Raw genomic sequence first — 22,410 nt, 5'->3', positions numbered from 1 at the left:
CATGTGTATGCTCGGTGTGTATTATATCCCACAAGTGGGGCTTGCACTCTCTTGCAGGTAGGCACTTGCCTGTTTTTAAGTAGCGCTGTTCATTTCCTTGCTATGTTCTAACTGAAGTCTGACTGGATTACCCGCACACTTGTTTTACATGTGCCATCCAGATACTACTGCAGTGATGCAGCAAGAGATCAGCAGGGCTGCCAGGCAACTGGTATTGTTTAAAAGGAAATAAATATGGTAGCCTCTGTATCCCTCTCACTTCAGTTGTCATTTAAGTAGTAGCTGATGTGCTGAAGGACATGTTGGCTGCTTCTTGTATGACACCAGGTGTCCTATTGACACGGTCAGGTAGCAGGAGTTAAGTTGCCATCTTCCCTGTACAAAGTAATACCCAACACTGCATTGCACCTATGCATTCTGGACATTTCAGTAAAGACAGTTTACGGTAAATAAACCCCCCAACTAAACACAAAACTTAAAGAGAACCCGAGGCAGGTATTTCAAATCTTAAGAGACCACAGAGGCATGTCCTGTGCACAATGACATGCCTCTGGGTCTCGCTATGGCCACCTCTAGTCTCCCCGCGGGGGTCTGCTGTGCCCACCTGAAAAACGCGCTAGGCGAGCGACAATCTGCTTGTTGCTAGCCCTGTATTTACCTGCAGACTGTCAGTCTATAAGCGCTCCCCTGCCTCTGTCCCCGCCCCCGTAAGCTTCCTCCAATTGGAAGCTAAGGAAGTACCTCCCAGGTCGCGGCTTAGCTTCCGACTGGAGGAAGCTCATGGAGCAGATTGTTGCTAGCCTAGCGCTTTTTTCAGGTGGGCACAGCAGACCCCCGCGGGGAGACTAGAGGCGGCCATAGCGAGACCCAGAGGCATATCATTATGCACAGGACATGCCTCTGTGGTCTCTTAAGATTTTAAATACCTGCATCTGGTTCTCTTTAACAAGGCAGATTCTAATAGCAATCATGTTTATAAGAGAATATAAGGTGTGCACAGAAGCAAACCGGTGGATAAAATGTTTCCTGGTCCAAATGTGCTGCCAAACTCCACTGCTGATTTCTTCCTGGTCCCTAGATGTATGTGTTGGGAGGGGCAATGACACTCAGAGTAAGAAGAATAAGAGCTATAAGACTACATTTCCCAAAAGGCATGTGGCCTCTAAATAAGAATGCAGACTTGTAGTTCACAGGAAATAGATTAAAATTTACTCCAAGGCCACAATCTGCCGCAAGAAACTACTGAAACCCCAGTGGTCAGACACTCTTATTGATAGGCACAAAGCCACGGCAAACACAATTTATTTTTTTTAACTCAAAATGTTCCAAAAAGAATACTTCTAGCTTAGGTTAAACAACAGGATTGCTGTAGGAATCTGGTCGTTAGTTTGGTTTAGGTGATCCATCGGGAAACCTCATAGGGGAAAATTCCACTAACTTGACTGTGTGCACAGCACCCTTTGGAACAGCTAGGTTTCAGGTAGCTTATATAATAACTATGCCCACACTATTCAGCCAATTAAACGCTTCAAGAGGTTGCTGTGAATGCTTGGAGAACCGTTTCCTGTGGACTTCCTCCAGAATCTGCATTGTTGGGAACTGTTGGGTCTATAAAACTTTAGCCCATCACATGACAAAGCAGCATTTCCTGCCACTGAATAATAAACAGCTGGCCTGAAATTTTTACCAGCACAGCAGACATATTTAAAACAAATGGCCATAACAAGGCCCAAGGAAGAGTGAATAAGCTGTATCATACTCAATGGTTCAGGCCCAGTCCCCTCTGCAGCATGGCAACAGCAGGGGCAAGTCAATATATTTAATACACCATTAAAAAAAAAAAAAAATCAAGACTGCAAGAGTTGGGAGCCTGCTGTGCTTTTAACACAAGGCAGCCCCTTCTGCATTGCTAAAAATGTAGAGATTTTGTTATCGAAAATGTAACATTTCCACACGTAATCAGCACTCTGTTCCAGTAAACCGCTTTACTCCAGAGATATTGCACACTTTAAAAAGTCATAAAAGTCTTCTCACGGATTGGTTAGGAGGAGTCACATGTTCTGCAGCAGCATAGTCCAGAGACAGAGGAAGACCTGCAGTGAAACGCCTATATTCTGACTCAGTTACTGCATCTCCAGGGTGACACGCCTGCACGGGAGTAGGAGTGTTCTGGCCATGTTACACGCCATTGGCGCTGGCTTTTGCCTTTGGAAACAAGAAAATAAAAAAAAATTAATCAAAGGGTATCTCAAGCAACAGGAATAGGTCAAGAATCACAGTCACCAAGAAGGTATTATTACAAAATGTTTCCATCCTAGCCTGAAATTTTGATCTTTAAAATTATCAAAATGATTGTACTTCAGTTCTACATTCTCCTACTTGACAATGTTTTCTGCCTTTGCTACTTCTGAAAGAGCAGAGTTAGAGTGATGCATTGCTAGCTTCACCTCTGGAATGTTAGCATTTGCCTACACATCTCTGTCTCATACATGCCTTATATGTTTTATACAAAAAATAAAACAATCACGGTTTTCCTTGTATAAAATCTTCAGAAACCAATATGCTCCATATGTTCCGGCCTATAAGACGATTTTTTAACCCCTGAAAATCTTCTGAAATGTTGGGGGCCGTCCTATACGCCGGGTGTCAGTGCTTGTGCCAGGCAGAGCTTTAAATTATGTATCCGGTGCTGCAGCCATGGCGGAAAGGCCAGTTTGAAAAATCAGTTTCAATTCAAAGCCTCCTGCAAACTCGATAGCATCTTGCGAGCAGCTGTTTGCACTGGGCAGCAGGGCAGCTTCCTGGTTCGGGGGTCAGCTGACTGGTGACGTGTGCGCTCCACTGGTGATGCGTGTGCACAGCTGGAAGAGATTGCTGGAGGAGGAACACACTGGGTTATATATACACACACACACACACACACACACACAGTACACAGACATACACACAGACACAGACACACACTACACAGACACACACACACACACACACTACACAGACATACACACACACACTACACAGACATACACACAGACACAGACATACACACAGACACAGACATACACACAGACACAGACATACACACAGACACAGACATACACACAGTACACAGACATATATACACACACACACACTATATATATAGCTTTTGCAGTTGGTCTCCATTTACTCCAAGAGGTACAAGGTGTTAGGATATGGCACAGAAAAACAAATTCATTTACTCCACTGCACATACATATGCCTCACCAATTAAGGGGATTGTGACTCAAATTATTCCCAAGATGCAATACCATGGCCACAACCCAGGGCATATTAAAAAGTTGATTAAACTCAGAGTCTAGCCTGGTGCACACCAAAACCCGCTAGCAGATCCGCAAAATGCTAGCAGATTTTGAAATGCTTTTTCTTTTTCTGTAGCGTTTCAGCTAGCGTTTTGCGATTTTGTGTAGCGGTTTTGGTTGAGTAGATTTCATATATTGTTACAGTAAAGCTATTGCTGAACAGCTACTGTAACAAAAACGCCGGCAAAACCGCTCTGAACAGGCGTTTTTCAGAGCGGTTTGCGTTTTTCCTATACTTAACATTGGAGGCAGAAACGCCTCTGCAATCCAAAAAATGCCTCACCCCGGGAGGATTCGTTTCTGCAAAACGCCTCCCGCTCTGGTGTGCACCAGCCCATTGAGATACAATGACCAAGCGGATCCGCAGCCGCAAGCGGCTGCAGAAACGCTGAAAAAGCCGCTCGGTGTGCACCAGTCCTCTGAGTGTGACAAGTGCAAATAGTGCATAAAAACAATTAAAACAAGGTTGCTGGGAGCGCTCCATGACAACTCACACACGCCACACATCCACACCATGTTTCCTGCTGCTACCAGCTTAAAAGCTATTGGGGATTGATGCGAGTGGTGCACCACCTATATTAATGCCCGTCCATATGGCAGTTGTGACGTTTGTTCCTACAGCACAATTGTCAACAAGCCTCCCAAGCAGCAGCGATGGACACACTAGCCAGTGTGTCCGCGGGTCATACAACACAGCAGTGCATTAACAAGTGTCCAGGACCACAAATGCCGTGTATGCAGTGTATCGAGCATTGTCGTGTCCTTGACATGATGCATATGGGGATCTGCCTTATCTGCGCAGGCATCAGAGTAGCACGCCACCGGGAAGGGTCATGGCGGGAGAGCAGAGGAGGGTTCCACAGCAAACAAAGAGGTCATGACGCAGTCAGGTAAAAAGGGCGACCAAGGACACCGCCATAGACCGTAATGTGAATTACGACTATAGCGGTGTTCAGTGAGTAAGTTGGGCGGCGGCAAAATATGGTGGACCAAATTACGATAAAAACAGTGCAATTCGGCCGCCAGCAGTAGCTGGGAGACGAATTGCGTCTTACCCCCACTGTACGGCGCCTTAGAAGGTGAATAGTAATTGACGCCGCCGGGAAATTTGCCACAGCAGGGTGAGCCATTTTTTGGCTTCACCCTGCACCCAAATTTCCCGGTGCCCTTTTTACATGCAAGCCATGCACTCTACCTAATTTTGCGGTCTATTCTTGGTGTTTAGGCAATAAGGTATGATCCATAAAACATGCACACTGTTCTGTGACCGAGCAGAAAAGCATAGGAACCAGTTTGCTAGAGGACACCTTGCCCAAGTGAACTGACTAGATATAAAAGATCCTCCACTTTTCCAACATGTGGGGGGGTTATTGTTGGATTTATTAGCATGTGGTGTTTGTTGGGAAAACACTCTATTAGCACCTCACAAAGTAAACCTGAAGTCTGCTGGGAACAAAACGTTAGACACATACGTAGGTAGAGGGAAGACTCTGGATAGTAGAGAGGCTTTCCATGTCCTCCACACCACTGCTGCTGGCCAAGACCCTCTGACGGTTCTTGGCCACACTCCCCTTCATAAACGAGTGCTGCCTTTACTGCACAGGTGCAGATCGGCCACGCTCATTTATGAAGGGAAGCACAGCCGAGAGAACATATCTGACAAGCTCTTGCCAGATATGTTTGGAGGGTCTAAGCGTGGCAACAGTCGGGGAGAGGAGGTCATGAGAAGCCTCTGGACTATCCAGGGGCTTTCTTCTACCTAGAAAAGTATCTAACTTTTTCTCCCCAGGAGATAGTTCTGGGCACCGCATTACAGGAGGGACATTGCAGTTTTAGAGAAGGTGCGGAGACAAGCAACAAAACTGATTAGAGGGATGGAAGATCTCACTTATCAGGAAAAAATTACATAAACTGGGATTATTTGGTCTGGAGAAAAAAAAAAAACGCCTTAGAGGAGGAGATCTAATAACAACATGTATAAATACATCAGAGGGCAATATCAAAGGTTGGCAGATGAGCTTTTTGTCACTAGGCTTGTACAAAGGACTAGAGGACATGATCTGCGCATGGAGGAAAAACGTGTTAGCCATTTATTTAGGAAGAGGTTCTTTACAGTAAAGGTGGCCACACACCATACCATTTTTTAAATATCTGTTCAATTTAAGAATTGCAATCAATTTTTCTGACTGATTGTAACATTTCAAAAATATGACCAATGTACCACACACCTATGTTCAATCTTTCCCCAATTATGATAAAAATGATTGGAAACTCTGACACAATTGCTAGGGTGTGTATATTAATAAATTGACAAACACACACCATACAATCTTTAGAAAGATTGAAGAAAAATATCTGGCATTCCGGAGCAATAAAAATGGAAGAAAACGTGAAATCCGATCGGATTTTTCAGTTGTATGAAAAAAAAAAAAAAAAAGCTTTTGATTTTTCCGGTAGAGCCGATCATTTGTATCGAATTGCCTTAAAATCGGATCATTGTATTGTATTGTGTGTGGCCACCACACACGATACAATAAAATGATCCGATTTTACCTTAATTCGATAAAAACGATCGGATCTCCCGGAAAAATCGAAAGCTTTTTTTTCATTCGACTAAAAAAATCCGTTCGGATTTCCCGTTTTCTTCGATTTTAATCGATCTGGAATGCCAGATATTTTTCTTCAATCATTTTGAAGATTGTATGGTGTGTGTTGGATTGTCAATTTATTATTATACACACCCTAGCAATTTTGTCAGAGTTTCCAATCATTTTTATCAAAATTGGGGAAAAATTGAACATATGTGTGTGGTACATTGGTCATATTTTTGAAATGTTTCAATCAGTCAGAAAAATTTCTTGCAATTCTTAAATTGAACAGATATTTAAAAAATTGTATGGTGTGTGGCCACCTTAAGAGTGATTAAAATGTGGAATGTATTACCACAGGAAGTAGTTATAGCAAATTCTAGATCTGCGTTTAAGGGGGGCTTAGATGCTTTCCTTGCGTTGAAAGACATCCATGGCTATAATTACTAGGCAATTCCCAGTTGTACTGATCCAAGGATTGTATCCGATTACCATCTGGAGTCGGTAAGGAATTTTTTCCCTGTTGGGGCTAATTCAGCCATGCCTTGTAAGGGTTTTTCGCCTTCCTCTGGATCAACAGGCATATGTGAGGGAGCAGGCTGGTGTTGTACCTTATTTACTGGTTGAACTTTATGGATGTAGGTCTTTTTTTCAACCCAAATAACTATGTAACTACAGGCACCAGATGTGGTTAAAAGATTGATCAATCTCAGGTCACAATCTAATCAAAGAGGGATTGAATCCTTCCACACACGAGACATAGATTTTTTTTTTTAATATATTTCAGCATGAAATCTATTTAAGGCTTCTTTTACACTGCAAATCTTGATGAATTCTGATTTGCGACGCTTATTTTCACTGGATGCTAGCAACACGAGAATAAAAACACAGAAAAAAACCTGCAGCATGCAGAACTTTTTAAAATCACTTCAAAATCGGAATCACATTAGAATCGCATGTAGTGTAAAAGAGCCCTAACATTTATTGAACTGCAGTGCAGGGCTGTGGAGTCGGTCCAAAAATCCACCGACTCCGACTCCTCAGTTTAGGATTCCACCGACTCCGACTCCTCGACTCCGACTCCTCTAATTTGCATATTTGATTAACAGTATGTATTGTGAAATTCGTCTCTTAACTGCCAACGCTTAGGAAAGACAACTGAAGTGAGAAGGATATGTAGACTACTATATTTATTCCCTTTAGACTGAAACTAGTCCTTGGTAAGAGTACTTGTAAAAGGTACAGACCAGAACAAAGAACATCTATCAGGCCCTAGGCAATGTAACTGTGGGTACATGTAAGAGGGATGTGCAGGTACTCTGCAGGGGAATGAGGAGATTCTTCCTCTATTACACATCTGAACATGGATCAGACCCTAGGCAATGTGACTGTGGGTACATGTAAGAGTGATGTGCAGGTACTCTGCAGGAGAATGAGGAGATTCTTCCGCTATTACACATTCTTCATGCACAATCTGAACAAGGTTTATGGGTGATAGCCAACACCTCTGTGTTCAATGTGCACAGCATTCTCAGTGGATTCTCTGCAGCTCTGTGGAGAGTGCATATGTAGAGTATAGTACTACTGTGTAACAATGGAAACCTGAGACAGATGAAATTAAAGTTTTATACATACCTGGGGCTTCCTCCAGCCCCCTTCAGGCTAATCAGTCCCTCGCTGTCCTCCTCCGCCACCTGGATCTTCTGCTATGAGTCCAAGTACTTGAGCCAGTCTGGTGTAGTGCGCATGCACACACTCCGCCGCCGGGAGCGTACTACACCTGTGCAGCACTATTGTGACTGTGACTAACGCTCCTGGCTGTGGAAGCGGCACGTAGCCAGATTGCTCTGACTGGCTGAATTACCTGGACTCATAGCAGAAGATCCAGGTGGTGGAGGAGGACAGCGAGGGACTGAATGGCCTGAAGGGGGCTGGCGGAAGCCCCAGGTATGTATAAAACTTTAATTTCATCTGTCTCAGGTTTCCTTTGTTACACAGTAGTACTATACTCTACATATGCACTCTCCACAGAGCTGCAGGGAATCCACTGAGAATGCTGTGCACATTGAACATCTCATTGACCATCTCTATTAGTGACACAGCTACACATCAGGCTTTATACTTACAGCATAGATGTTATTTCGTATATATAAGAGATTCCTGTGTACACATCATATATACAGTCACAATCAGATATGTATATCTGACTTTACAAATACGGGGACTGCTTTATTGAAGCAGCACAAGTAACTAATTTTGATTGGTTTATTTCATTTTTGTGGACTGAACACAGCTATTACTGTATATATACATTATTTTTAATGACTATTATCTGAGAAATAGAACATTTTATCATATTTTCTATTTTAATTACAGTTACAAATTCATTAGGAGTCGGAGTCGGTGCATTTTTTCCCGACTCCGACTCCAGGCACCCAAAATTGCTCCGACTCCACTGCCCTGCTGCAGTGTTGCTCTGCTCGATGCACTGCAACACTATGGGCCTTCGATGTACCGCTGATCAATATTTTCCATCTGGTCAATCGATTTTTGTCCCAAATCTATCAAATTATCGATCAGAACGGCACCATGGGGAAAGGATTTTTAGTGCATTGGATCAGAGGGATTGATTCTGCTGGAAACCATGGGTGAAAGTCGACAAGTGTATGGGCACCAATAGTCCAGCTTATTAAATGTCCCTGGGAGGTGAGCAGAGTTCTGTTGCATGCATTCCAATACAAAATAGGCACAGGTCTTTACCACTTCTAAAAGCAGGAACAATAAAGGAAAACTTACACTTTCTTTAGCTGGTTGTGCAGAGTCTTTTGTAAGAGGCTTTGAGGCTAGATCTTCATGCTGTGGCAAGAGAAAAACAAAAAAAAAGAGTTTTTAACTAGTTACCCCACAGACTTTTATCCTTCAGCCAAGACCCATTTTCACCTGTCAGTGCTCCTCCCACTCATTTGGCCATCACTTTATCACTGCTTATCACACCTAAATGATCTACTGTATATCTTGGGGTTTTGTTTTTTTTTTGCTACAAATTAGCTTTTTTGTGAGCATTACTTGTTTTCATCCACCTCTGTCGCAGTCTCATTGCTATGATGATGCCTGCATTGCTAGAAGAAGCCTGCTCCACTGCGCACTACTCTGCTCATGTCGGGGGCCGCAGCCATCGCCTCAGTATAGAGGAGAGTGGCTGTCACACATGGCACTGGCGACGCTGACTGGTGAGTATAAGAAGCCCACTCCACTGCGCACTACTCTGCTCATGTCGGGGGGGGGGAAACACTTCGGGGGGAAAAGTGTCAAAGTCTGGAGCGCTGTGCGATTTATCAAGCAGCAGGCTGCTCTAGACACAAAGATTAATCAGGCCTAGAAAACTGAACAGAATAGCAAACTTTAGGTAGAGTGGGCAGGAGATGAAAGCACAGCGGTATATATTACACATTCATTTACGTATAACAAGAAACCAATGGTGTGCAGAATTTAAAACTGATGGCGAACGTGTTATTAAAAATACAGCCGTTTTAGGTAATCCTAAATATTGTTGATTGTTTTCTGCCTTTTGTTAGTAACACACTGTTGCCACAGTGCACAGAGTATACTGTACTACAGATGAGCTACTTCTGAGGTTTCCTCACCCAGCCTGCTTATTGAATGAAAAATGCACATCACCACATTAAAGCACTACTATTGCAAAAAAGAGATGTATGGATGTGTAGCTGCAAAGAAGGCATGCAGCCATCACTGCTATATTCTGCCTACACCACCAAAAAGTTGAGAATTTCTTACCTGGGGCTTCTTAAGGCTCATACACACATCAGACTATAGTCTTTGGAAAATGAAAGATCACAGACCAATCTTACCACCCTTCATGTTGTATGAGAGCCATGCTCTACACAGTCTTTTCTATGGAGCTGAGCTCCACATCAGAAAAAAATCTTTGCAAGATGCTGCACACACAGATGCTGTACAGACACAAAAGATCAGTATCTGCAAAAGATCTGTTCCTGCCAAAAATCCATTCCTGCAAATTGCAATGATAGTCTATGAGATGTGCAGATCATCATACACACGTGATTTAACTGACATTCATCTGCAGATCAGATCCACCAGGATGGATTTTCAGATCTGCAGATCTGCAGATGAATGTCAGTTAAATCATGTGTGTATGATGATCTGCAGATCTCATAGACTATCATTGCAATTTGCAGGAATGGATTTTTGGCAGGAACAGATCTTTTGCAGATACTGATCTTTTGTGTCTGTACAGCATCTGTGTGTGCAGCATCTTGCAAAGATTTTTTCCTGATGTGGAGTTCAGCTCCATAGAAAAGACTGTGTAAAGTATGGCTCTTATACTACAGGAAGGGTGGTAAGATTGGTCTGTGAGCTTTCATTTTCCAAAGACTATAGTCTGATGTGTGTATGTGGCCTTAGAGCCCTTGGCAGTCTATCAGGTTCCAGCTGCATTTCCTGCCCTCAGCTAAGGCCTCGTTCACATCTTATGTGCTTCCGTGCAGATATGGAAGGGTGTATGATGTGCTGAAACGCAGGGACGGCAGAAGGGCATAGACTGCCCTTCTACCGTTCACATCTACTGCGCTGCACAGCAGCACGATGCGCTGGGAAGCGCTTGCGTACTGCTGCCTGCATTTTGCCCAGAAGCGCAGAGCTGATCCCATCACTGTCAATGGATGGGATCAGCAGATCAGCGGCGCAGATGGCGTGTGATTGTATGCGCTGCGTTCGGATCGCACGGCCATCTGCGCTCCTAGAAGTGAACGAGGCCTTATACTCTGGTCAATCATTTCCCCCCCCCCTTTTGGGGGTCGGTTTATACTCTGGTCGGCTTATACGGTAAATCTGCATCATTTTAGAATTATTTACATATTTCAGGTAAAGTAGAAAGTTTGCACTGAGCCAAAACTTTGTACTAAAAGCCTTTTGAACATCCGCAGCATAAGAATATGGGAAAACAAAAACTCCCTCCACTGCAGGTGGAAATAGTTTTGTACTTTTCCACGACAGATGGATGCGGAAACACAGAACACCTATTAAATTTTAATCCACACTGAGAATGGGAATGCACTATACCTGATTGGTGTAATGTTAAGCCTGTCTTAAGCCTTGCACACCTGTACAAGGACTATCAATCATTGGGACTTGTTCAGTATGGGGTCTAATGCGGTCTGTTGCTATGGAGGGGGCAGAGAGACGAGGGTGCTCACAATAAAGTGACATGAAGTAGGCGGGGTTAGTAGGAGAACAATGCCCTCAGCCTGCGCCCAGCCAAGACGATCCACCAGGCTGATAGCTTGCCGACCTATCGAGGGAGATCAGGGCTGCTATACGTACATTACATTCTCAACAGAGGATGAAAAACCATCTAACGCATGAACAAGGCTTTGGGTTCTGTTTCGACACACACAAAAAAACGCATCAAAACTGGCAGCCTATGTAAGATCAATGGACCTTTTCCATGTAATGCAGTTTTTTTCATGCATGAAAATTCTTGCTGTATTTAGAGTCAGACTACTGAGTTTTTTTATATTCTCTCTAAAAAGCTGCAGAAAAATGCTTGGACTGCAATATAATTTAATGTGTGTAATAATATCCTCCGTTTATTACCGGAATGTCCTGTAATACTGGAGCTGGGTCTGTCAGGATTTCTTTTGCGTCTGACGGCTGTGTTTGGGATGAACTTGTCTTTGGTACCTAGAATACAAAATTATATAGCGAAGAGTAATACAGGATAACATTAAATATAACACTCATTGCCTCTCTGTGGCACTTATGGCACTTTTTGCATATCAGCGTTACTGGCAAAACCTACTACTACTAATACAGATTTTCTGTAGCAGGTTTACCATTCTCTTTAAAAAATAGGCACCTATAATAAGCAAGGATGAGAAGGCTAAAGCAAAATCCAGTTTTGCATAAGCGGAAACTAAGCGTTGTTGCAAGCAGGCCACTGCAGTGGAGGTTAACTCCCCTTGGCTGTCACCTCTGGCCACAACACTACATCCTCCTTCTGCTCCTGATACTTCCTGCTTCTGGATGAGAAGGAGGAAGTATCGGGAGGATGTAGAGGGGCATGGAGCACTGCTGCCAGAGGCAGTGACTAAGGTAGATTAACCCCCACTGCAGCGGCCTGTGCACACTAACAAACAGTATCAGTTTTGCTTTGGGCAAAACTGGATTTCGCTTCCTTATCCTTATTAAGGAGCAGGTTATATTAGGGTGCATTGTCATTTCTACTATAGTAAATTTGCATAAGAAAATATCCCAGCAAACAGCTGGCACGGCACAAGCGTATGACAAAATGAATGAATTGCCCTTGTATGTATACATACTGTGTTTGAAGAACTCCACACACTGACTGAAATACCAAGGCTATAATGTGATATTTCAGCCAGTTGTATGTGGTCTGGTGTTGGTCATGGAGGAAATCTGAGGATATAACAACAGAAGTTATTTAGGTAATACCTTTAATGACAAACTGTAGACGATTTCCTTGCAAGATTTCAAAACTAAGTTTATTATGAAGAACCATTTTGAAGGGTTGCAAGGAAGTCTTGTATAGTTGGACATTAAAAGGTATTACCTAAACAACTTCTCTTTTTAGGTCTGCGTGATACTTCTGCTTATCCAAGTTATGCTGGGAGAGAGAAAAATCTGCCCAACAAAGTCCAAGAGCCAAAATTAGAACTGGGCAAGGTATAAAATCCTGCTCCAGACACCAAAATCGGTTCTGGCTTTGAGTGGAGAGGCCTCAATCATTTTGGGGCTTAAATAGCTAGGTAGTGTACCGCTGGATCTGAAAGCAGCACTGTATGCAACAATCGGCCGAGGGAAAAAATCCTTGATGAAAACCATTTTAGTTGTCATAGTAGAGAATGTTCTGCTTGTTTTTTCCTCTCCACAGAATAGAACACGCTGCTCTGCTAGTATGTCTGTACCATGATGAGGGATAAACTACGTTGTATAGGCTTCCCTGGGCTGCATAGTCTTTCCCTTCGCAGGTGTGATCCTTTGTATAGATTGTAAACTTCCACTTCACTCCTATTGCACAGCCATTAGACAGGTTCCCTCTACTGTCCCCACGTCATAGAGTTTTCCTTCTTGCACTTTATTGACAAGTTCTAATTTGAATAATTATTTGCAGTTCACACAATTCTCTTGATTCTTCATTGTTTACAGCACATCAGCGCTTTCCTTTATGAAACCATCGACTCCGATTCCAGGTACCCAAAATTGCTCCCACTCTACAGCCCATGTAGGGCTATGGATCAGGTATACAAAAAAAAAAAAAAAAAAAAAAAAAATCACAGCCATGGCAACACACAGACCTTACACTTTATCATATATTGCCAATCACAGATGCCTATTGCTTGATTGGCATGCACACTACTCCCTCTATTTTGATTAGCGTTTTAGTAAGAGGGTTTTTTGGTCCTTTTTAGCCCCTTACACACTCCCAGGAGTTCTGGTTTACAGAGATTAGTGTTCACTTCTAGCACAGGAGGGAATTTGCTATTAAGAGATTTGTCCGTTAGCCTGACCACATACATTTTACATGTATTTTAGCGAATTGTAATGTGTGTCTCTCACCTCCACAGCTTGTTTGATGGGCAGGATGGGTTTGGGTTTCACATCTGTCAGATACAATGCACGGGACAAGAGCAGGAGAGACGGGGGGACATTCTCCTTCAGGTGCAGGTCCAGCCACTGAGGAATGAAAACCGGAAACTATGAGTGCGCTGCTATACGTTCCAACAGAGCTAAGGCAGCACTCCGCTCTGTGCAGTCAGTAGGTACAGCTTCAGATATATGGTACTTCCTATAAAATCCTACCTGTCTTATCTGATCTCTGAGCTGCTCCTCTGTCAGACCGAGTGACCGCATGCCCCGGATCCTGCTGACCGTCTGGAGCTCAGCCACAGTTAGATTGTCCACACCCTCCTTTGAGATCATCTGCAGGCAAAGGGGAAAATGAAAAACAAACATCAGCCAGATTGGCTAACCAAGATAACTTCATGATAAATGCACACAGACATTTGTGCAACTGTGTACCATGTCACAGGGCCCGTTTACTAGTACCGAGAGGAAACTCTGCCTATCGTTCCATAGGCTTTTGCCGTCCAGATTGCACTGCTGTGCGAATCTGGACAACATGCCCATTTCTGCAGCACGCACCTGAATCCCTATAGCCCGGCACTGCTTGACGATTCTGGTTACGTCGTCGCAGCACAATGGGAGCCGTGGCCAAATGGAAATGGAAACGCCACCCAGTGTACCACCCAGTGTAAACTGGCCCTAAGGCAGAAGTAGGCGGCTTCCAGAAACAGAAAGTTGTGTAAAGTACAAAGATAGTTTACTTTACCGGAGACAAGAAACCGCTTAGGGCTTGTGCAAATTTACATGCTGCTGTGCAGATTTACAGAATGCATATTGTGTGTGTGTGTGGGACACTAAAATACAACACCCAGTGCCCAGACAGCACTGACCAATGTTTGTACTTAGGTGCTGCACAGTAGTGTGATCCAAGCACACATTTTGGTCCACAGTGCAGCACAGTCCAATTTGGTGTTTTTAAATGGTGTCAGCACTGCAATGTCGAGTAATGTAGGTGTTGTGCATCACTGTAAAATGCACAGCTGTCTGCATTGCGTAATGTGCACTAGCCTTTACTGAATAATGACCCACTATCACAGAGCTGTATATGTATCTATATGTAGTGATCATCTAGCGACAGGATGCAAAGGATGCAAATAAGTGTCTGCAGACAAAATGTACCACAACCTCCTGTAAACAAGCACTCTATGGTAAAGAAATTGAATAGCAGAACGGTGACATTCTGGAAACAGGAGGCCATGCATAAATCCAGTGTGTATACAGGAAGCAACCAACAGCAACAGTGGGACCTAGAAGTAGTCTACAGTGCTCATGAGAGCAGGAAGCAAGCTACAGCAGCACTGTGGGTAAAGGAGAAGCCTACAGCACCACTGTGGGTACAGGAGAAACCTACAGCAGCACTGTGGGCAAAGGAGAGGCCTACAGCAGCACTGTGGGCAAAGGAGAGGCCTACAGCAGCACTGTGGGCAAAGGAGAAGCCTACAGCAGCACTGTGGGCAAAGGAGAGGCCTACAGCAGCACTGTTGGCAAAGGGGAGGCCTACAGCAGCACTGTGGGCAAAGGGGAGGCCTACAGCAGCACTGTGGGCAAAGGGGAGGCCTACAGCAGCACTGTGGGCAAAGGAGAGGCCTACAGCAGCACTGTGGGCAAAGGAGAGGCCTACAGCAGCACTGTGGGCAAAGGAGAGGCCTACAGCAGCACTGTGGGCAAAGGAGAGGCCTACAGCAGCACTGTGGGCAAAGGAGAGGCCTACAGCAGCACTGTGGGCAAAGGAGAGGCCTACAGCAGCACTGTGGGCAAAGGAGAGGCCTACAGCAGCACTGTGGGCAAAGGAGAGGCCTACAGCAGCACTGTGGGCAAAGGAGAGGCCTACAGCAGCACTGTGGGCAAAGGAGAGGCCTACAACAGCACTGTGGGCAAAGGAGAGGCCTACAGCAGCACTGTGGGCAAAGGAGAGGCCTACAGCAGCACTGTGGGCAAAAAAGAAGCCTACAGCAGAATTCAGTGAATATGGTGACAACGTAGATACAGTTAATATAATGACGTTCTGGTAACAGGAAGCAGTTCAGTTACGGTTGTATACAGGAAGCAGTGTACGGTGATATTCTGATGACAGCAAACACTATACAAAGTGCAGTTTACATGTCCCTGATCTCACCTCATCATCTGCTCGTATGGACCGCAGCTTCATAAGCAACTGGAAACGCAATAAGTTGTTGGTGCCAATTGGTGGGAGTTCAAGAAGTCTGCACAGCGCTGCGAGCTGAGATCTCTCCAAGTGCTCCAGAGTCAGTTCATCCTCAAATAACTTAGAGAAACGGACGATCTCCTGGGTAGAGGGCTGGGCTCCTGTAACTCGCACCTGAAACAACATGACGTGTCCTTCAGTATTACTTTGGTGAGGCTTACATTATAAATCTTTAGTGAAATAATAATAATAATAATTAAAAAAAAATTGATATTTGCAGAGAGGGAAGGCTCTGGATCCTATAGTGCCTTTCCGTTCCACTCGTGGTTCCCGCGTTCCACAGCTGTCCCCCGGTGAAGTTACGTTGCCTCCAGAAGCCCTTGAAAGGGATTGCAAGCACTCGTGTCCCCCAAGTGCTTCCAAGGACAGGCGGCTCCATACTGCACATGCTCAAGTGCACGTTCACGCATGTGCAGTATAGAGAGTTCCATCTTCGGGAAGCACTCAGGGACGCAAGTGCTTTCTGAAGGCTTCCAGGGATCCCCAAAGGCATATTCTAACAATTGGTCAAATACATGCAACAGAGTGACAGGACTGTAACAAGAGGGCCATGAGAGGAAAGAGAAGGCTTATAGCAAGGGTATCAATCTCAATCACGTATGGAGCCAAAATCTGAAACATAGTCCAAGTCTTGGTAAGAGGAGCCGACATTCGGGCCCAGTGTCGCCTGGAGCTGCCGGGGAGCAATTTCTGACCAGGACCTGGGAGAAGAGCCAGATGGACGTCGAGGGACCTTCCGACCTACGGTGGGCTGGAGAAAGCCCCAGGTAAGTTCAGATTTTGATCTTAAATTAGAGCTCGGAATCCCTTTAAAACGAACTGGTATAACTACAGCGAACCATGGAGGGCCCGCTCTTCCCTCTTGTATAGAGTAGCACAGTGCTGCAGTGTAATATTTACCTGCTCCAGTGCTGCTTCTGGTCTCCCTTGATCACCCAGCCAGCTACATGCTCTATGCAGCATACCTCTGGCTCCTGTGGTATGTCACATGATCGGGAGGAGGTATGAAAGCACAGAACGTGCAGCTGCCAGGAAGAACAAGAGACCTGACACATCGCTGTAGCAGGTAAATATTACACTGCTCTACTCTGAATCGTGGGGAGAGGGCGGGGGGAGGAGGTGTGTGCATTTCACCAGCCACACGAGGGGGTTTGGATTCCTTCCCTAATTTCACTGGAGGGCGGGGGGGGGGGGGGGGGGTGGAAATCCTATGGGTTGTTGCTTCACCCCTGCTTAGTTTGACAGTGTTTCAACCAGAAACACTGTCCCCAGTATACTCCTCTGGATGGCAGTGTGTTTTCGATCTTTTACTGAGTTTAATGATGAACAGTTGAAGCTTGGAGGGCCACATAATATGAAAAGAAGGTCTGCATTTGGCCCACGGGTCTGGAGTTTGACACCTGTGCTCTATAGGATCCAGAACCTTCCCTCTCCATAGGGGAGTATGGGACTTTTTTTTTCCACTTCACTTTTACTTTAAAAACAAACCTGCTGCACATAAGATGAAAACTGCTGCTGTCTATCTGCCCCAGTCTCTGCCTTGTTTCTCCGAGCCATCTCCGAGATTGTCTCTTGAAGGAACTTGGCCATCTCCAATTTGGCTCCGAGTTTCTTCTTCATCTTTTCCTCCTGAAGAATGATTAGAAGAAATAGAAATATGCATTATGTATTTTTTCTCAGAACCTTTTGCTGTTAACACAGCATTTTTATTAAAATATGCCAACGTGCCAAGGACCGATCTGCACTACTATACCCACCTTACAACAGAGATCTATGCTGGACAAATTCTCATGATTCCGCTGTATACTGTACATACTCATGTATAAGCCTAATGTTTTAGTACAAAAAATATGAAAAGTTACCCTCTCGGCTTATATGCGAGCCAGTGGAGCAGAATGGATGGTGGAGCAGGTTTTGTTAATGGTAGAGGAGTGTAAGGCTCGTGCACTATCACCTGCTCTTGCCAGCTGGCTCCCCGCTTTGTCTATACCCCGCATCCCCCGCAACATGGTGTGCAGAGTGCGCTGCTCAAAACTACTAGTGTTTCCTGGCTTGTGGAGCAGAGCGTGCAAGAAACGTGTCAGCGGTACAATGATCAGGTATTCTTCCTGTGTGGCAATCGCTGTGTCTCATGTCTATGATGCCATCTAGTGACATCTTTAGACACAGCTGTATCATCCTTGGGGCACATGTGGCTATGGGGAGAAGGAATGACTTGTATTGGGGCACATCTGGCTACTGTGGAGGGGGTTATACTGGGGAGGGGGCTTATACGCGAGTCAATCACTTTTTCTTGGTTACTGAGGGAAAAGTGGATACCTCGGCATATATACATATTATGTTATTAATATCATGCTGTGCTGTGCAATAAATAAGGTTACAGACAATGCTAATAGGTGTGACAGACCACACAATACAGGTAATAAGCAGTAAGATACACAATGCAGGATCATACACTGGAGTAGTAGTCCAAGTAATTCAAGTTCACGTTATTCTGCATGCAGGATGCATGATCAGGTACTGTAGGGTACACAACAAGGGATGGCCCTGCCAAAGGTTTACAATCTACAGTGAGGGGGTGGTGACACAAGGAGGAGGATATAGCTAAATTACAGGTATACATGGCCACAGATACAATCAACAGTCTCCCATTGTACCACTATGGGGTAATCCCAACCACTTGCATTTTCTTGATATCCTACCCAAGGGCATTAATGGATTAGCCACATTGCTCAATGGGAAGCTGGCAAGCTTTGATGAGCTTAAAAGGTCATACTCTACTCAAAAACATGCTGTTCAGGTTCTTTCATGTTTGCTATGCTATGGGGGCAAAGTGTCTTCAGCCTATTACCCTCTTATCTGATGCCCTGGAGGCATTAATAATGCAGTGGCTTCCATCTAAAACCCTCTCAGCAATATACATTGAGCTGCATCATGTTAGCTCGGATAGGCTGGCGCGGGTTTATGAGCTCTGGTCGTGGGTCACAGCTGCTTGTATAAGCTTAACCATATATACCCAGAGATAGCCACTGTCCTAAATGTTAGCTCTTATTTTTACATGGTTTACATACAGTCCTGATCAGCCATCTCTGGGTTCAGTTTGGTGGCATGTTGGGTAAGATACTGGGCTGGCCTGTCCCAGTCTTTTCTACTGCCCGCAAGCACCAGCTAATATACAGTGGTGTGAAAAACTATTTGTCCCCTTCCTGATTTCTTATTCTTTTGCATGTTTGTCACACTTAAATGTTTATGCTCATCAAAAACCGTTAACTATTAGTCAAAGATAACATAATCGAACACAAAATGTAGTTTTAAAGAGACACTGAAGCGAAAAAAAATTATGATATTATGATTTGTATGTGTAGTACAGCTAAGAAATAAAACATTAAGATCAGATACATCAGTCTAATTGTTTCCAGTACAGGAAGAGTTAAGGAACTTCAGTTATCTCTATACAAAAAAGCCATTAATCTCTACGACTTTCAAAGTCGTGGAGAGGGCCGTTTTCTGACTTTTATTATCTCAACTGTTCTTTAACTATTTACTTTTCCTCTGCCAGAGGAGAGGTCATTAGTTCACAGACTGCTCTGAAAGAATCATTTTGAATGCTGAGTGTTGTGTAATCTGCACATATTAGAGAATGATGCAATGTTAGAAAAAACACTATATACCTGAAAATAAAAATATGAGAATATTTTCTTTGCTGCTAATCTTCTAGTAATTATTCATAGTACACAACCAATTCATTATATCATATATTTTTTTTCGCTTCAGTGTCTCTTTAAATGATGGTTTTTAATATTTAGTGAGAAAAAAAAACTCAAAACCTACATGGCCCTGTGTGAAAAAGAAATTGCCCCCTGAACCTAATAACTGGTTGGGCCACCCTTAGCAGCAATAACTGCAATCAAGCGTTTGCGATAACTTGCAACGAGTCTTTTACAGCGCTCTGGAGGAATTAGGTCATGCCACAACATCTCAATAGGATTCAGGTCAGGACAGCCATTCAGAGGTGGATTTGCTGGTGTGTTTTGGGTCATTGTCCTACTGCAGCACCCAAGATCGCTTCAGCTTGAGTTGACGAACAGATAGCCGGACATTCTCCTTCAGGATTTTTTGGTAGACAGTAGAATTCATGGTTCCATCTATCACTGCAAGCCTTCCAGGTCCTGAAGCAGCAAAACAACCCCAGACCATCACACTACCACCACCATATTTTACTGTTGGTATGATGTTCTTCTGCTGAAATGCTGTGTTACTTCTACACCAGAAGTAACGGGACACGCACATTCCAAAAAGTTCAACTTTTGTCTCGTCGGTCCACAAGGTATTTTCCCAAAAGTCTTTGCAATCATTGAGATGGTTTTTTAGCAAGATTGAGACGAGCCTTAATGTTCTTTTTGCTTAAAAGTGGTTTGCGCCTTGGATATCTGCCATGCAGGCCGTTTTTGCCCAGTCTTTTTCTTATGGTGGAGTCGTGAACACTGGTCTTAATTGAGGCAAGTGAGGCCTGCAGTTCTTTAGATGTTGTCCTGGGGTCTTTTGTGGCCTCTCGGATGAGTTTTCTCTGCGCTCTTGGGGTAATTTAGGTCGGCCGGCCACTCCTGGAAAGGTTCATCACTGTTCCATGTTTTTGCCATTTGTGGATAATGGCTCTCACTGTGGTTCGCTGGAGTCCCAAAGCTTTAGAAATGGCTTCATAACCTTTACCAGACTGATAGATCTCAAATACTTTTGTTCTCATTTGTTCCTGAATTTCTTTGGATCTTGGCATGATGTCTAGCTTTTGAGGTGCTTTTGGTCTACTTCTCTGTGTCAGATATTTAAGTGATTTCTTGATTGAAACAGGTGTGGCAGTAAACAGGCCTGGGGGTGACTACAGAAATTGAACTCAGGTGTGATAAACCACAGTTAAGTTATTTTTTAACAAGGGGGGCAATCACTTTTTCACACAGGGCCATGTAGGTTTTGAGTTTTTTTTTCTCACTAAATAATAAAAACAATCATTTAAAACTGCATTTTGTGTTCAATTATGTTATCTTTGACTAACAGTTAACGGTTTTTGATGAGCAGAAACATTTAAGTGTGACAAACATGCAAAAGAATAAGAAATCAGGAAGGGGGCAAATAGTTTTTCACACCACTGTACATACTAGGCTTTTATGTCAGGAAGATTCTAATCTTGCAGGTTTGAGGTGGTAGGGAGGGGAGGTTCTGATGTTCCGGTCTGTGACCGTGTATTGTCTGTATACGCCTTTATCAATAGAACTGTATCTGTTAAAAAAATACATTGCCATTAACGTCTCCGCTCATCTTGGGTGGCAGAAGGATAGATGAAACAAACTCACATTAGGAAGTTACAATAAACCAAGTGCTGATCACCAGCACTTATAATCAGGGCTGTGGAGTCGAAGTCAGGGCTATTTTGGGTGCCTGGAGTCTGAGTTGGAGTCGGGAAAAAATGCACTGACTCCGAATGAATTTAAACTGTAATTAAAATAGAAAATATGATAAAATGTTCTATTTCTCAGATAATAGTCATCATAAATAGTTTATATAGTACATACAGTAATAGCTGTGCTTAGTCCACAAAAATGAAATAAACCAATCAAAATTAATGACTTGTGCTGCTTCAATAAAGCAGTCCCCGTATTTTTAAAGTCAGATATACACATCTGATTGTGACTGTATATATGATGTGTACACAGGAATCTCTTATATATACTAAATAACATCTATGCTGTAAGTATAAAGCCTGATGTGTAGCTGTGTCACTAATAGAGATGGTCAATGAGATGGAAATAATTCTGCATCGATTCTGATTTATGCAAATGTACTCTTTGCTCATGAAATCACATAATTTGATATGTTAAAATTTGGTTTGGTGACTACGAATTAAATGGTACCTGAGAGGGATGAAAAGAAAAGTTTTATACATACCTGGGGCTTCTTCCAGGCTCCTTCAGGCTAATCAGTCCCTCGCTGTCCACCTCCACCCCCTGGATCTTCTGCTATGAGTCCTGGTAATTCAGCAAGTCAGCGCAGTCTGGCTGCATGCCGCTTCCACAGCCAGGAGCGTTCTGCACCTGCGCAATAGTGCTGCACAGGTGTAGTACGCTCCCGGCGGCGGAGTGTGTGCATGCGCACTACACCAGACTGGCTCAAGTACCTGGACTCATAGCAGAAGATCCAGGTGGCGGAGGAGGACAGCGAGGGACTGATTAAGCTGATGGGGGCTGGAGGAAGCCCCAGGTATGTATAAAACTTTAATTTTATCTGTCTCAGATTTACTTTGTTACACAGTAGTACTATACTCTACATATGCACTCACCACAGAGCTGCAGGGAATCCACTGAGAATGTTGTGCACATTGAACACAGAGGTGTTGTCTATCACCCATAAACCTAGTTCAGATTGTGCATGAAGAATGTGTAATAGAGGAAGAATCTCCTCATTCTCCTGCAGAGTACCTGCACATCACTCTAACATGTGCCCACAGTTACATTGCCTAGGGCCTGATAGATGTTCTTTGTTCCGGTCTAGTTTTAGTCTACGACTAAAGGGAATAAATATGGCAGTCTCCATATCCTTC

General features: G+C 43.9%; 1 protein-coding gene across 2 annotated transcripts in view; it reads right to left on the bottom strand.

Moving 5' to 3' along the window:
- Nucleotides 1-1,966: 1,966 nt before the first annotated feature.
- LETM2 (leucine zipper and EF-hand containing transmembrane protein 2) overlaps nucleotides 1,967-22,410 on the bottom strand; it is a 50,538-nt gene continuing 30,094 nt past the window's right edge. For both annotated transcript variants that reach the window (XM_068272285.1, XM_068272284.1), the window contains exons 5-11: nucleotides 17,307-17,447; nucleotides 15,729-15,932; nucleotides 13,790-13,909; nucleotides 13,547-13,663; nucleotides 11,564-11,650; nucleotides 8,726-8,785; nucleotides 1,967-2,205 (exon numbers count right to left, since the gene is read on the bottom strand). In XM_068272285.1, coding sequence (XP_068128386.1) covers nucleotides 2,179-2,205; nucleotides 8,726-8,785; nucleotides 11,564-11,650; nucleotides 13,547-13,663; nucleotides 13,790-13,909; nucleotides 15,729-15,932; nucleotides 17,307-17,447 — 756 coding nt within the window. In that variant the 3' untranslated portion in view covers nucleotides 1,967-2,178. The remainder of the gene's footprint in view (nucleotides 2,206-8,725; nucleotides 8,786-11,563; nucleotides 11,651-13,546; nucleotides 13,664-13,789; nucleotides 13,910-15,728; nucleotides 15,933-17,306; nucleotides 17,448-22,410) is intronic.

Source organism: Hyperolius riggenbachi, chromosome 3 (assembly GCF_040937935.1).
Source record: "Hyperolius riggenbachi isolate aHypRig1 chromosome 3, aHypRig1.pri, whole genome shotgun sequence".
NCBI classification, from domain to species: Eukaryota; Metazoa; Chordata; class Amphibia; order Anura; family Hyperoliidae; genus Hyperolius; species Hyperolius riggenbachi.
The sequence above is the reverse complement of the archived record's forward strand: the minus strand, read 5'-3'. Positions and strand labels throughout refer to the sequence as shown.